The 13,245-nt window shown below is 34.9% G+C and overlaps 1 protein-coding gene across 2 annotated transcripts in view; it reads right to left on the bottom strand.

Moving 5' to 3' along the window:
• Window positions 1–6,422: 6,422 nt before the first annotated feature.
• Window positions 6,423–13,245, bottom strand: part of GNAI1 (G protein subunit alpha i1) — a 32,421-nt gene continuing 25,598 nt past the window's right edge. The window contains exons 5-8 of one of the 2 annotated variants that reach the window (XM_085298809.1): window positions 9,721–9,850; window positions 8,575–8,728; window positions 7,001–7,215; window positions 6,423–6,900 (exon numbers count right to left, since the gene is read on the bottom strand). In XM_085298809.1, coding sequence (XP_085154935.1) covers window positions 7,025–7,215; window positions 8,575–8,728; window positions 9,721–9,850 — 475 coding nt within the window. In that variant the 3' untranslated portion in view covers window positions 6,423–6,900; window positions 7,001–7,024. Of the gene's footprint in view, window positions 7,216–8,574; window positions 8,729–9,720; window positions 9,851–13,245 lie in introns of both variants that reach the window. The other variant, XM_085298819.1, reaches the window with a different exon arrangement.

Here is a 13,245-nt window from a genome sequence, read left to right as displayed (position 1 = left end):
TGGATCACAGGCAAGGGAAAAATACCTTGCAAGGAAGCAGGATTGTTTGATTCAGTAATGTAAAGAGTTCTGCTGTTCCATTAACGCCTGAAGTCCTGTCTGATTGATGGCCTTTCCTCAAAATACAACCTRAATTATTCCAGAGCGTCAACAATATTATGATCTTTGTCTAGTTTTCCCTGCTAACACYGTGGCTTCCATTAAGTCATTCATTAACTATTTTAGTCTGATCAGGAACAGATGGAAGTAGCCAAAGCTTTTCTTGTCTGTTTGCTTTTGTTTTAATCTTCCAGTCTATAAAATTGTTTTTCATCTTTCAATGTGTGAATTTAAAAAGCCTACTAGATTGTTTAGCAACTTATAAACCCTTTTGATGGTATTTAAGCTTTGAGTATAGAAAATTTGGAAACTTGTTGAGATGAATCAGTGATGTTTTGGTAAAATTATTTTTATTCTTTCTTTCCCTATCCATCGTATGAAAAATGAAATTAATAAAGCTTTCCACTTATAAATCTTTTTCACTTATAAATAGCTTTGTAATTCATGAAACACAGGGAGAAATTGAAGCTTATGCAGGAAAGTGTTGCAAGAAYGGTTAAAGGATAAAAATGCTGTGTTGTAAAAAAAATTCAAGGGGCCAAATCCATCTAGCTCAACAAAGAAAAAGCTAAAGAACAACTACACCAGTGTTCAAATGAGCTCTTTTTGTTTGCTGATAGTTCCAAAAATAATTTGAAGTTCATTTATGAAGTTGAATTAGACATTGCAAATTATWATAAATAAGAATTTTGTTGCCATTTACAAAGGTGATGGGGAGGGACATAGCTGTAGTATCATGTAACACAATGTAATTGGCCAAGGCACATTCAGGATGTAGGATCATCTGCTTTGACTCAGAGCAAAGATCTGAGGAAAGCTCTGAGATTAGCTCCTCTTCTGCTTAAGTTATTTTACTTTAATTAACAGGACAAGCTAAAATTAACTTTTTCAGATTATTTAGTTCACTATTGGTTAGGGCRTTTCTTTCAAATATGGAAAGAAGGTCAAATACTTTTCAAAAAAATCAGACTAAGTTTGAACTTTGGTCTCCCAGTTGCCAGCTGAATAGCCTAGCAACTGGATTAYAGGCACCACCATTAGTGCCATCATCTTCTCAGTTCTGTGAATAGTATGGCAAAGAAAAGTGCTATCTCCAAAATCTGATCTGCAAAAATCTGGCATAGATCCACTTCATAAATGAGTTTCTGAAATGCTGGTGTTACATGATCATGTGTATAACTGTTGGGGGAGCATACAAGCCTTTATAATCTAATCTGTTTATTTTTTAATTTTGCAGATCATTTCTTTAGTGATGTTTGTCTGTCTTAGACGTACAAGTTTCACTGTGTTTCAAACTAAATTGAACTACTTGGCATTTGTCAAAGGTAGTCATACAATTTTTACATCTCAACTGACAGGCAATCAATTAACACAACTCACTTGAGGTGCTGAACATTTGTAACAATTACTCAATGCTTTCTGAAGTCCTTCTGAAGCAGCTATTACCCATATACAGCATTGTCATCACAGGCTGGCCTCAAAGATCCTTAAGATTTGTGCTCTGGTATGTTCAGGGTCACTTCTCATTGATATTATTTTACCATGTCTTCCTTCAAAGATGCTAACTGTCAGTGCACTGGATTAAAACATTAGCCCAATCAGGATTAGCTGTAATTCCACAGAAAATACAAATGCTTCATTGTGCCTCTATGCTATCCTGTGTAAGCACAGTATTTCAGCATGGGTCTCAGGAAGGCTCAAACAGTACACTTCAGCTACTCCATTAATCTTCTTTTCCCAGTTTACTTTGAATAAATGAAATCACTTGTCCCTATTGCTGCAGTTTAACGTTAAAATCACTATAAAATTCCTTTAACAGCCTTGGCATCATACCTTTTGGAACATGTTTGAAATTCTACAACAAATTCTGATTCCTTAAATTGAGTCAGGAAGCCAAGCACTATGAATTTTAACGATTTATGTCATAAGTAGACAAACAAGGCAAAGACACCAAGCCAAAGAAGCATAGTTTGAGTATGAAAGATACTGGCATAAATATAAGCAATCACTTCAGAAATTGACCAAAAATGCCCAAATTTCCATGTATGGTATCAAACAAAATATACTTCTTTTGCAATAGCATCTTTAGAATTATGAAAATTAAAACTAGATTTTTAAACATTAAAAACGGTAGATCATCATAAGTTTGACATGATGAAMTATCTTTTTTGATTCTTAAAATACTAAATACAGGACGATCACATCTTTGTCTTCATATAGCTTTGCCACAATAAAGTTAATTGAATTTAATTTTCTGATTATTGCTTTTTATATTCTAAATTATAAAATAAATATCTGAAGTTGCCAAATTCCCTAACGAATAGAAATTTAAGCTTTGGCAATTTCCACAAAGTTAACATTATTCTACTGCAGAATTATCTTGCTTGATCACAAAGCCCATGACAGAAGCTAARTAAACTATTTCCTGTTTTGATTCCGTAAGTCAAACTTGAATAGTTGCATTTTTATCTACAAAAAATATCCTGGCATACAGGACAAGTATTAGCTTTTATCAAAACTATGAAGTGCAGTTCTCAGAATAACTTAGTTTTGTGTGGTTTTTGAATAGATTTGTTTTCTTAATTTATGACATAGTTGAAGAATTRCTATGTTGAAACAGAGAAACTTGGAATTTGTGACTACACATCAGCTTCCTCGCCACCCYCCCCACCACGACCACCACAGAGTAAGACACTGATTTCTGAAAGAAATCATTATTACCTTTGAGCATGTGTGTAAAGCAGATGGACCATGCCTGAGTACAAGCAGAATATTATCAAAAGAAAACTGATTAATAGTCCTGGTCTCTGCTATGTCCAAACACTCATAAAATTTCCCCACTACCACAACCACTGAAAAAAACAATCACATGCAGAAGGGATCAACCAGAAYGTCCAAATTTGAAGAGAATTGCTCCTAATTATACTATGGACAAAAGCTTGATAGATGCATTTTGCCTCAGTCATTTTCAAATGCAGTGCATTTCCGGTACATCTCTGATTAAAATTCTRTTCCCAGGTTCCTCTTACATCAAGGCAGCTTCTTAGAAGGTATTCTCGAGGCATAGAGCAGGGAAGAGTTTTCTTGCACCTATGCAACTGAAATTTAACATTTCTACCTAACCTTCAGAGCCACAAAACAGAGCTTTTGCAAAAAGTACAGACACTGTCTCATACAGTTAGTAACTGTAATTAGGGCACTCAGCAGAACGTGTGTCCCTCAAATCTCAGGTTMTTTATTCACCAATCTCATCTACCTGGTGAACGCACTATTTTAGAGGCTATGAGCTATTCAGGAATGATCTGCTATCATTTTTTCAAAATGAAGTTTACAACCCCCGCACTCCTCTCTGACCCACAGGCTATTGTCATTAACATGAGGTAGAATAAGACATCCATGGAGTAGAATAGTCAGTATCAGTCAGGTTTCTTACTTGATCTAGAACAAGAAATTTATCTTAGTTTCCCCGTTTCCGATGCATGCTGGCCATCAGGCTGTTCAGCATGCTACAGTTTGGTATCTTCCCCCCATCCTCAAAGGTTTAAAGTAGAATTTAAATCTTGAAACTGTCAAWTGCCTATATAGGAACAGAAACTGCAATCCAACAGATGCTACTCCATTTCTGTGCTATGACCCTAGACCTTGTTTTGACTCTTAAGTTAATACACGTAACCCCAAATTTCTTCCAAATTTGGTAGGTAAAGTCACACAAGTTTTCCAAGTCATACTTCTCACAGCTGAGCATCCTAAAAATAACTATATAATAACACCTTTCTTAGCTACTGAAAGGCTCCAACCATAGCCAGTATGCTCACCCACACCATACTCGATTAGCAAAGTCTTCACAAGCATATGATTCGCTACATACTGGGAGAAGGAACAGGAGGCTCAGTGAAGATCRTCCTGGAGCAAGACTGCTGAAGCACAAGACCGATCTTTTTAGGCAGTGGAGGAGCAATAGTTTCCTCCATTTTCTAGACCTGTCTCAGACTGAGGAGCCTGCTGACAAAACAGAGGAGCTGCAGTGAAAATCAAGCTTGCATCTTTCTCCATTGCACGTAAGYACTCTAGCAGCTTTTCCTGGAGCACAGGCTTAGCATGACAAAGAGCCTTCATCTCAGTACAAAAAATGATCAACTGTGTTATCAAAGATCCTCAATTTTGCCCAAGACAATTAAGACAGGAGTCCAAAGCAGCATGTATTGATTACCAAAAACTATATAATTAAAACCCAGTAAGCTTAGGCAAGATCATATAATAAGTCAAGAAASAAGTCTGAAAATATTCATACTGGCATTATTTCATTATAGTTAATATAGTTTTAACAGGCAAGAGAATTTCTATTGATAGATTGTCKTCTTTGGTAAGAAAACCTCCTGTAAGATCCACTGGGCTGAAAGCTGAAACTGGATACATTCAAAACAGAGTATTTGCTTTCAATGAGGATAATTATATCTAAACAAGAGATTAACTTCTGGATTATGGCAAGATTAAGATGTGCACCAGTTCCASAGACTATTTTAAGCATCACTTATGAACTAATTTTCATCATCAACTCCATTTTGAGAATCTTAGAACAGATATCAATGATATATTTGGCCTTTAATATTTGAATAGGAACAGCTTTCATATAGGCAATTTTGTAAGTCTAAACAAAGTACCAGTACAGAGAACCTATATAGGAACATATTGGCTGCCAACGCACCAAGTCAGAAAAGACATGTTCATCCTCCTGGACTCAAAAAGCACAAGTATCTCATAGTATTGTCTACAGTAAGTAAGATGATGTAATTCAGAAGACACCAGGTACAAAATCGCAAGAATTCTGAAATTTTAGCTGTTATGAACAGTGGCAAAGGAAAAAAAAATAGGAATTAGTARTATCTATGATCATTTTTATCTCTTTCTTGCATAAAGCTTGTGAATTTACTCTCAACTTTGCAGCTTCTCCTTATTACCACCTAGCTATTTTTACAGGATGGATGCAGAAAGACTTCCATCAACAAGTTTAAAGAAAAACATTTCTTTTAAGCAAGGCACAAAGTTTAGATTTATTAACTTTAGTCATTTGATTAACTCCATTTTTTTTACATTAATTTTTACATTAAGTACAAGAACCAACTAAATGTGGATTTAAATATTGCCGCAAAGTATTCCAAGGAGGTTAAAAATCAGTTACATATCCAGAACTGTAAAAGCACAACTAAAAGCAGCCCAGGATATAGAAACTGTTTACCATAACTGCTAAAAAAGCTCAGTGTCCAAATATATTCAACAAACGTATTAAATTAATAGCTTTTCTAATCTTTCATTAGATACAGAATTGCTAAATGCTTTTCCAACAACAGAAGCATCAAAAAAAGAACAATACAGGTAAAAATTGCTCAATCTGAAGCCTAAATGAAACATATACACAACCAAAAATTAAGTAAAAGAACAATGATTGAGATACTTTGGTTGAACACTTCTAAGAACAGATACGTTAAGATAATATGCAAAAAGATCAAAAGATTCAAAGACTTTTTCCTTCTCAAACAACTTAGAGTGTACACTAGCTGCCTGATATAGTCTATTAGAGAAAAATCATATTTCAAAGTTTGGTGCACGTAAATATTCTAGATGACAAAATACATTGAAGGCAACCATCCATGTTTTTTTTTTTTTTTTTTTTTTTTTTTTTTTTTTTTNACAAACAGAAGCTTATTCTTTCTGAAATAGGTATAAAAATCAGTTCTGACACTAATCATAAGGCAATGCATATGATCCTAAGATAGCAAGTCATATAAAGGAAAAAACAGTATTTTTAATCTACTCTAAAGAAAGTCTGAGTTTAARTATCATTAGAGGGAGTAAAGAATCAACATCTGAAAGTCACTAAGTCATCCTATCCAAAATACTGAGACCACTGTCCCATATCTTGTGGGAGGTCCTAATATTTGTATCATTATCAAACTAGTTTTATTACCAGAAAATAGCAAAGTGTTTAAGGAGAACCTCATTTTATTTCTTAAGCAAGCAGAAAACCCTCTTTTTTGTTACCTATATAATATAAAATGAGCAAAGGCAACTTGTCCAATCACTCCAATGAGTAAAGATCATGGTTTCAGACTTTATTGTTACTGTATGAGTATGTGTATGTTTTAACTTCATTTCTGCATTTCAATCAACTTCAATGATTGATGAATCTTAAATTCAATTTCTCAGTGTTGCCATATTTGCACTGCAAAGACTGCAAGCCCAAGTTTCATAAGCTGTGGATTTCAATTAAATTTTAAAAAATAATCTTTGTATTTATCTTAAATTTTAAGAAGATTTTTTCAAAATTTAAGGCAAAAAAACAAGTTTTATTTATTAGGTCTCTTTAAATGTGAGTAGGTGTAGGGAGCTGTTTAAATATCAAAAAAAAAAACTAACATCATATACAATATCACCAACAGAATAAGGCAGCATGMACACTTATGATGAAAAGAAAATTTAATTTTACAAGATGTTTAAATAATCAAAAGGCAAAAAGTGTCTGTCCCCTCTAAGAGCATTTTAATAAAACAAATTTTAAGAGGACATCAAGTTACTAAAATATTCTGTTCAACATTTATACAAATACATTACTACAATTGTAAGAATACATACAGTCAAAAGACATCTCAGTTACCCAATTACTTAAATTTACAAGACAAACATAAATAAAGCTGTTAAAACAGGCAAGTACAGTACTGGTCTATCATTCAACACAACATATTTTTTTATTTCTTTCACATTGAAACCAATCAGATTAGATTTGTGTGAAGACGTTCTTCAAACCTAAAAATAAAATAAAGAGAATTAAGTATATCTATGTAAGTTTTACACTACATAGGCATATTCCAAACGCTGAAGTCCTGTTTTCAGGCATTTAATTTACCATTTAACAAAATTCTGTTTGCTCTTAGAAGAGGCCACAGTCTTTAAGGTTATTTTTTATAATGACATCAGTTACAGCATCAAAAACAAATTGTACATTCTTTGTATCCGTGGCACATGTGAAATGAGTGTAGATTTCCTTTGTGTCTTTTCTCTTGTTCAGATCTTCAAACTGGCATTGAATGTAAGCAGCTGCTTCTTCGTAAGTGTTTGATCCTAGAAGGAAAAAAAWTGCTCAATAAGCAGATTTCAAACTGAGAAAGAACAAGGTGTGTATTATATCACTCAAGGAAGCAATACTTTTGAAATAGTTAACTTAAACATGAAGAGCAGGATGTTGATTTAAGTAACTTCACAGACATTGTTTTAAGATATCATAAGTAATTCTCATGGAAGGAAACATTTTGGACATATATTTAATATTAAAAATTAAGGAGTCAATTCAGCATCAAGAGTATTTCCATTTTCTTTAGTGGCAGATAGAGCAAGTCACTAATGAACTGTCGCTCTTCCCCACACCAGGATATTTTGGCTACTTCACCCAACCTATTCACATTTCCTTTTCCTGTTTTAACAGGTTTTGATGCTACCCCCATCCCCATTCCATTAAATACTTTTGGCATATATRTTTCTTCTAAGCTTTTTATCTCAAGCCTACTACCTTCTGTAAAATAGAACAATCTAAAGTTATAGTGAAAACCACACATAAAAAGGCTAAACCGGGCTAAATAAAACCTCTTCATGTGTATTTACTGAAAAAGCAAGCTTCTAACCTACTTGTACATTCTCCCAATCAACTCTTGTGTATCATCAGGGACTGCTACTAGTAATGAAAAAAAAAATTAAGTACAAAATATTATGAAAATACAGAACAAGGGCTGAAGCAGATTAATCTGAAAASAGTAACTCTAGTAACATGTAAATGCTAACAATGGATCAACATTACTCCATCTGTTTAGAAAGCCAATTCTGACTTTAGCAAAGACTATTCTGATTTTAGCATTATTTTGTGATTCATAAAAAAATCCAAATCCATCTCTAATTTTGCTTCATTTAAATATTTTAGATACTTGATATGAAGTTCTCCTACCTACAGTTTCACAGTAAGTTTGCAAACATCTATCAGAAAAAAATCTTTGGAGAGGCTATGTTTTTGAAAATTTTCCCTCTTCATGAGTTTTTTTTYCCCCTAACTTAACTGTATTTGTGTAATGTTTCAGAATCAGTCATCGCTTACCATGCTATTAATGTCTGTAAATTAGATGTAAATACTTTTTAGCATAACCATTTGTAGCATACAGTAGGAAGTTATAATCTGTAATCATCTTTATTTTATTTATATTTGATTTCAATCTTTATTCTTCAAGGGCAGAATTCAACCCATAATACAACATAATTAAGGTTAGAACTATCATGTTGTTCTGCTTAAGTACTTCTACTTCCACATCAACTCTCAGTTAAAAAAAACTAAAAAGAAATGTTTTCTTCTAACTTTATCCACAGCTCATGTTCCTCCTGATTTGTGCAAAAATAAAATTTAGTTGAAAGCTACCTGACTTTTCTCCCCCTCCATACCTGCATATTCAGGGTAGCAAATAGTGAGAGGACTCCTTTTGATTTTTTCTTCAAAGAGATCTTTCTTGTTTAGGAAGAGAATAATAGAAGTGTCTGTGAACCATTTATTGTTGCAGATACTGTCAAACAATTTCATGCTTTCATGCATCCGATTCTGTAATTGGGGAAAAAAATACTTTACTGTATTTTTCAGACTTMAATAGTAAAATTAAAATACATATTTTTAGATAGGAAGGTACAAGTGAAGCAGGTAAGTTAAAAAACTAAGTGCCTAGCATCTGGAATTAAATTTTAATCACAGAAATACAGTGAGTCCAAGATCATTGCAACGAACTGCCTTAAAGTAACACTTTCATGAAAGGTGCTTGAGCAACTGCTCATTTATTTGTTCTCACTTCTAGGCTTAAGTCAGTGTTTAATATTTTAGGAACTTTTGCTGTTTTGCAATTATAATGATATTCTAGCAGACTTACTGATTAGTTCTTCTGGAAGTTGAAATTTGGTACCTACTCCAGATTTTAGTATGACAAAAAAAGTTCTACAGACCTAGAGAATAAAGTGAGTAATTTTTTCTCTCCTCCATTTTTTTTTTAAACTCTGTAGAAAATATATCTGATCTACACACTTGGGCCAGGCTTCCATCCATTTCAGTAGCAGGACACCAGCTATGACCAATCTGACTCGGAAGTCCCCTTCCACCTCCCCCACGTTCCCCCACAAACATTTCTTTCTTCCCCATATGTACTTTATATAGGAAGTTGCAGAACATGAGGAAGATCACAGAAGTCTCTTAATGATTTAAACACAATAAGCAAGCATCACTTTAGAACACTCAGATAATAGGGTGTTATTTTGTGGACACTGTTATGGGAAGAGTTATATCTCAGAAGAGGAGAAAGGAGTGAAGGATCAAACTATTCCTGCTGAGAACATCAGGAAATGTTTGATATTCAAAATCATGAACTCTATCACCATTTCTCTGAGGCCTAGTACACACACAAAAAAAAAAAAAAAAAAAAACACAAAAAAAAAAAACCAACAGACTTAAGGGAACAATACTTTCTCAAAAAGGTATTCAGGTTTACTTTCAAACTCATTTAGTTTCTATCCCTCAACTATGCCCTTCTTCAAGATTAAGGTACTTACCATTTCCTCATCTTCAGCCAAGACCAAGTCATAATCACTTAATGCCACACAAAAAATAATTGCTGTAACGCCTTCAAAACAATGAATCCACTTCTTCCGCTCTGATCTTTGACCTCCAACATCAAACATTCTGAAAAAAAAAAAAGATATACAAAAATAAATAAATAAAGTATGGAATGAACTTTGAAGTTCTAGCTTTCTGAATGTTAGACAATAAAATCTGAACTGACAGTTGTGTAAGCGTGATCAAAGAAGCTTGAAGAAAGGACATAAACTGTAATATTATAATTTGTAATACCCTCAATACTCCAGTACAAGAAACAACTTTAATAGGAAGAGAGAAGAAATCTAAATCAATCTACTTGTTTCCAAATAATTTGTGCTATTTCTTTTACAAATCATAAGAAGCAAAAAATACACAGGATTAGCTTTACTAAATGTAAATTAGATCAAAGCTGGTTTTTGCCTAAATGAACAAAAAGTCTAAAATAACAGAAGATACTGATTAACAATGCAGGAGTGCAAGAGTAGAGCTGTCTCTGGTTTAGTAGCTGCAAAAATGCTTATACTAAAGAAATCCGAGAAAAGTAACACTGATTAATATTGTCTTAGTATTCTGAACTTAAATATTTTTTWAAAAAAATCTAATTTTCACCTTTTCACATTTAATCTGCAGTCTATAAATGCTAGTGACTTTTGGCTTATAAACCTCTTTTAAAATGAAGTGCAGTTTCATCTACTTTTCAGCTGATCAGGTTTCAGAGACACCAAAAAATTCTCTTCAAAATTCTCTTAAAAGAAATAAAAATAAAAATATTTAGGGGGAAATGCCATCAGTGGGAACAATGATCTATAAAGGTGAGCATCTCCTGGTTCCTCTGAACTCTGAGCTTAGTAGACACAGAAGAACTRAAAAAGACCACACTCCAGAACTTAACAGCAGAGAATCAATAAATCAACCACATGTGAATAGGTTTTTGTTTGCTAAATGTGTAGCTATTTTGTAACTACCCTGGGTTAAAGCAATTTTGAGATACTAACTTTCACTAGATACCACTAAGAAGCTTTCTGCAAGTCAGATAGCATCCTGTCTGTAATGAACTATGAGCCATGAAAAACAGGAGACAAACAATGGTACCCTGAAATTAAGAGATTCTGTCTTCTCAACAAGATAGAACACAGATTTTTTTCCCCACTTGTCTCTYCCCTATCATAGAAGTCTCTCAAATTCTGGTGGTCATTTATGGCTTCAAGTCAATGCAAGATGGTCACCATGCACCATATCCTATTCTTTCATATTCTACCACAGAAAAATTGAAAATTTCTTCACGGCTACAAAAAAAAATGCAGTAACAATCTTTTTAAAGAGGTCGACTTTTGTTTTTATGGATTTTCAAGATCAATATTAAATTAAATTCTTTCCATGTTGCCAACTAGAAGAGCTGGGAATTCACTAGGCATAAAAATGTTCAAGTAGCAGGGGGAGAAGAGAGAGCAAGAACACAGGACAGACCAGTTCCTACATCTTCATCTAGTGTCCTGTAAGCAGGAAAAAGGCCAGCATCTATCATTAAACCCCTAATTAAGTAAAAATTGTAGAGGATGTACAGGAAGGCGTTTCCAGACTGAAATAGTAATTGTTAAGATGCCTAACAACTTATGTTGTTCTCCTTTTAGTTGTAACTCTTGCAAAGAGCTTTAAGGTTGGCCTGGAAATCATTCAGGGTTGTGTTAGTACTGAGGATACCATATTAGTCTTTTGGAAGACAACAGGACATGCAGGGCTGAACAGAAACAAATCTATTTCTTTACAGAATATAATAATGCATGACCACTTGGGAGGATTATAAGAAYGTTGTCAGAGTATGCAGAGGTGTGATGAGGAAGGCTAAGGCCCACTGGGAATTAAATCTGGCAATGGATATCAGTAGCAAGAGGAAAAATGTGGGTCTACTGCTGAAGGTGGTGGGGACCCTGGTGACAAAGGATACAAACAAGGCAGAGTTACCAAATGCCTTCTTTGCTTCTGTCTTCACTGCTAGAGCCAACCCTCAGGAATCTCAGATCCTGGAAACAAGAGAGGGTCTGGAGAAAGGAAGACTTTCCCTTGGTTGAGGAGAATCAGGTTAGAGATCTTTTGGGCAAACTCGACATCCAAAAATCCATGGACCCTAACGGGATGCACCCACAAGTGCTGAGGGAGCTGGTGGGTGTTGTGCCAAGCTGCTCTCCATCATCTTTGAAAGGGCATGAAGAACTGGAGAGGYGCCTGAGGACTGCAGAAAAGCCARTATCACTTTAGTCTTCAAAAAGGGGCAAGAAGGAGGACCCAGGAAACTACAGGATAGTCAGCCTCACCTCCATCCCTGGAAAGGTAATGGAACAGCTCCTTCTGGATGTCATCTCCAGACATATGGAGGAAAAGAAGGTGATCAGGAGTAGCCAGCATGGATTCACCAAGGGGAAATCCTACTTGGCCAATCTGATAGCCTTCTCTGATGGAATGACCGGCTGGGTAGCTGAGGGAGGAGCAGTGGATGTTGCCTACCTTGATTTCAGCAAGGCTTTCAGCACTGCCTCCTTGGTAAGCTCAGGAAGTCTGGGTAAGATGAATGGACAGCGAGGTGGATTGAGAACTGGCTGAAAGGACCTAGGGGTCCCTGTGGATAATAAGTTGCCTGTGAGACAGCAGTGTGCCCATGTAGCCAAGAAGGCCAAAGGTCTCAGCATCAGATCCTGATCCTCTTGGTGCTGTTATGGTATTAGAAGGTCCTTGTACCAACCATAATTCTGGCTTATTTAGACTATAGTGCCAGGACATATTCTGGGAAGGGAGGGAAAAGCCAGAATACTGAAGACTTATAGAATAGAAAATTAGTATCATTTCCAGTTGTACATGCAGATGCTGATTTTATTCAGAAATCTTTGCTTCAGTTCAAAATAGCCTCTCTGCTAGTGTCAGCTGTCTTTTTTGGCTTATTCATTCTAATACTGTAGCAAATTCCCAGTTCTTTACACAAACTGTTTTACAGTCATCTTTGAGATTGTTTATGTGATAAAACACAGTGCTGGGTGAAGTTTTGGGCACCAGAGTTTCACAGTGAACATCAACAGAAACAAGAAACAAGACTTATTGTTTTACGTAATGAAGCTTCATCTATGTAGTTCAGAGAAAAAGAACATACTGAAAAATTATTTGACACATCCTCAAAGACAAAATTTTTCAAAGATTGGCTAATTATTCTGAAAGATACAGCCTTTCTGAGCAAAGGCCTCATCAATTTATACACTTTGAAGCTGCTCTGGTAGAAATCATATGGAGGCCTGTTCRATCACAGTCCCAACAGGCTGAATCATTTATAGAAGCTGTTTAATCTAAATGAAACTTTTAAGAAGTTCTGAAAAAARGCTTGGATACTTTACAGATTCCACCTCCCAGTATGGGAAGGTTAAGGGCAAGCTCTTTTTAGGCACTTGCCTCAGGCAGCACAATTCATAGCACAAACCATGCATAAGTTTTGCTTA

The sequence above is a fragment of the Rhea americana genome, unplaced genomic scaffold, assembly GCF_003343005.1.
Source record: "Rhea americana isolate MKP2758 unplaced genomic scaffold, rheAme1 scaffold_1, whole genome shotgun sequence".
Classification (NCBI taxonomy): Eukaryota; Metazoa; Chordata; class Aves; order Rheiformes; family Rheidae; genus Rhea; species Rhea americana.
Note: the sequence above shows the minus strand (reverse complement) of the source record. Positions and strands in the feature narration are given on the sequence as shown.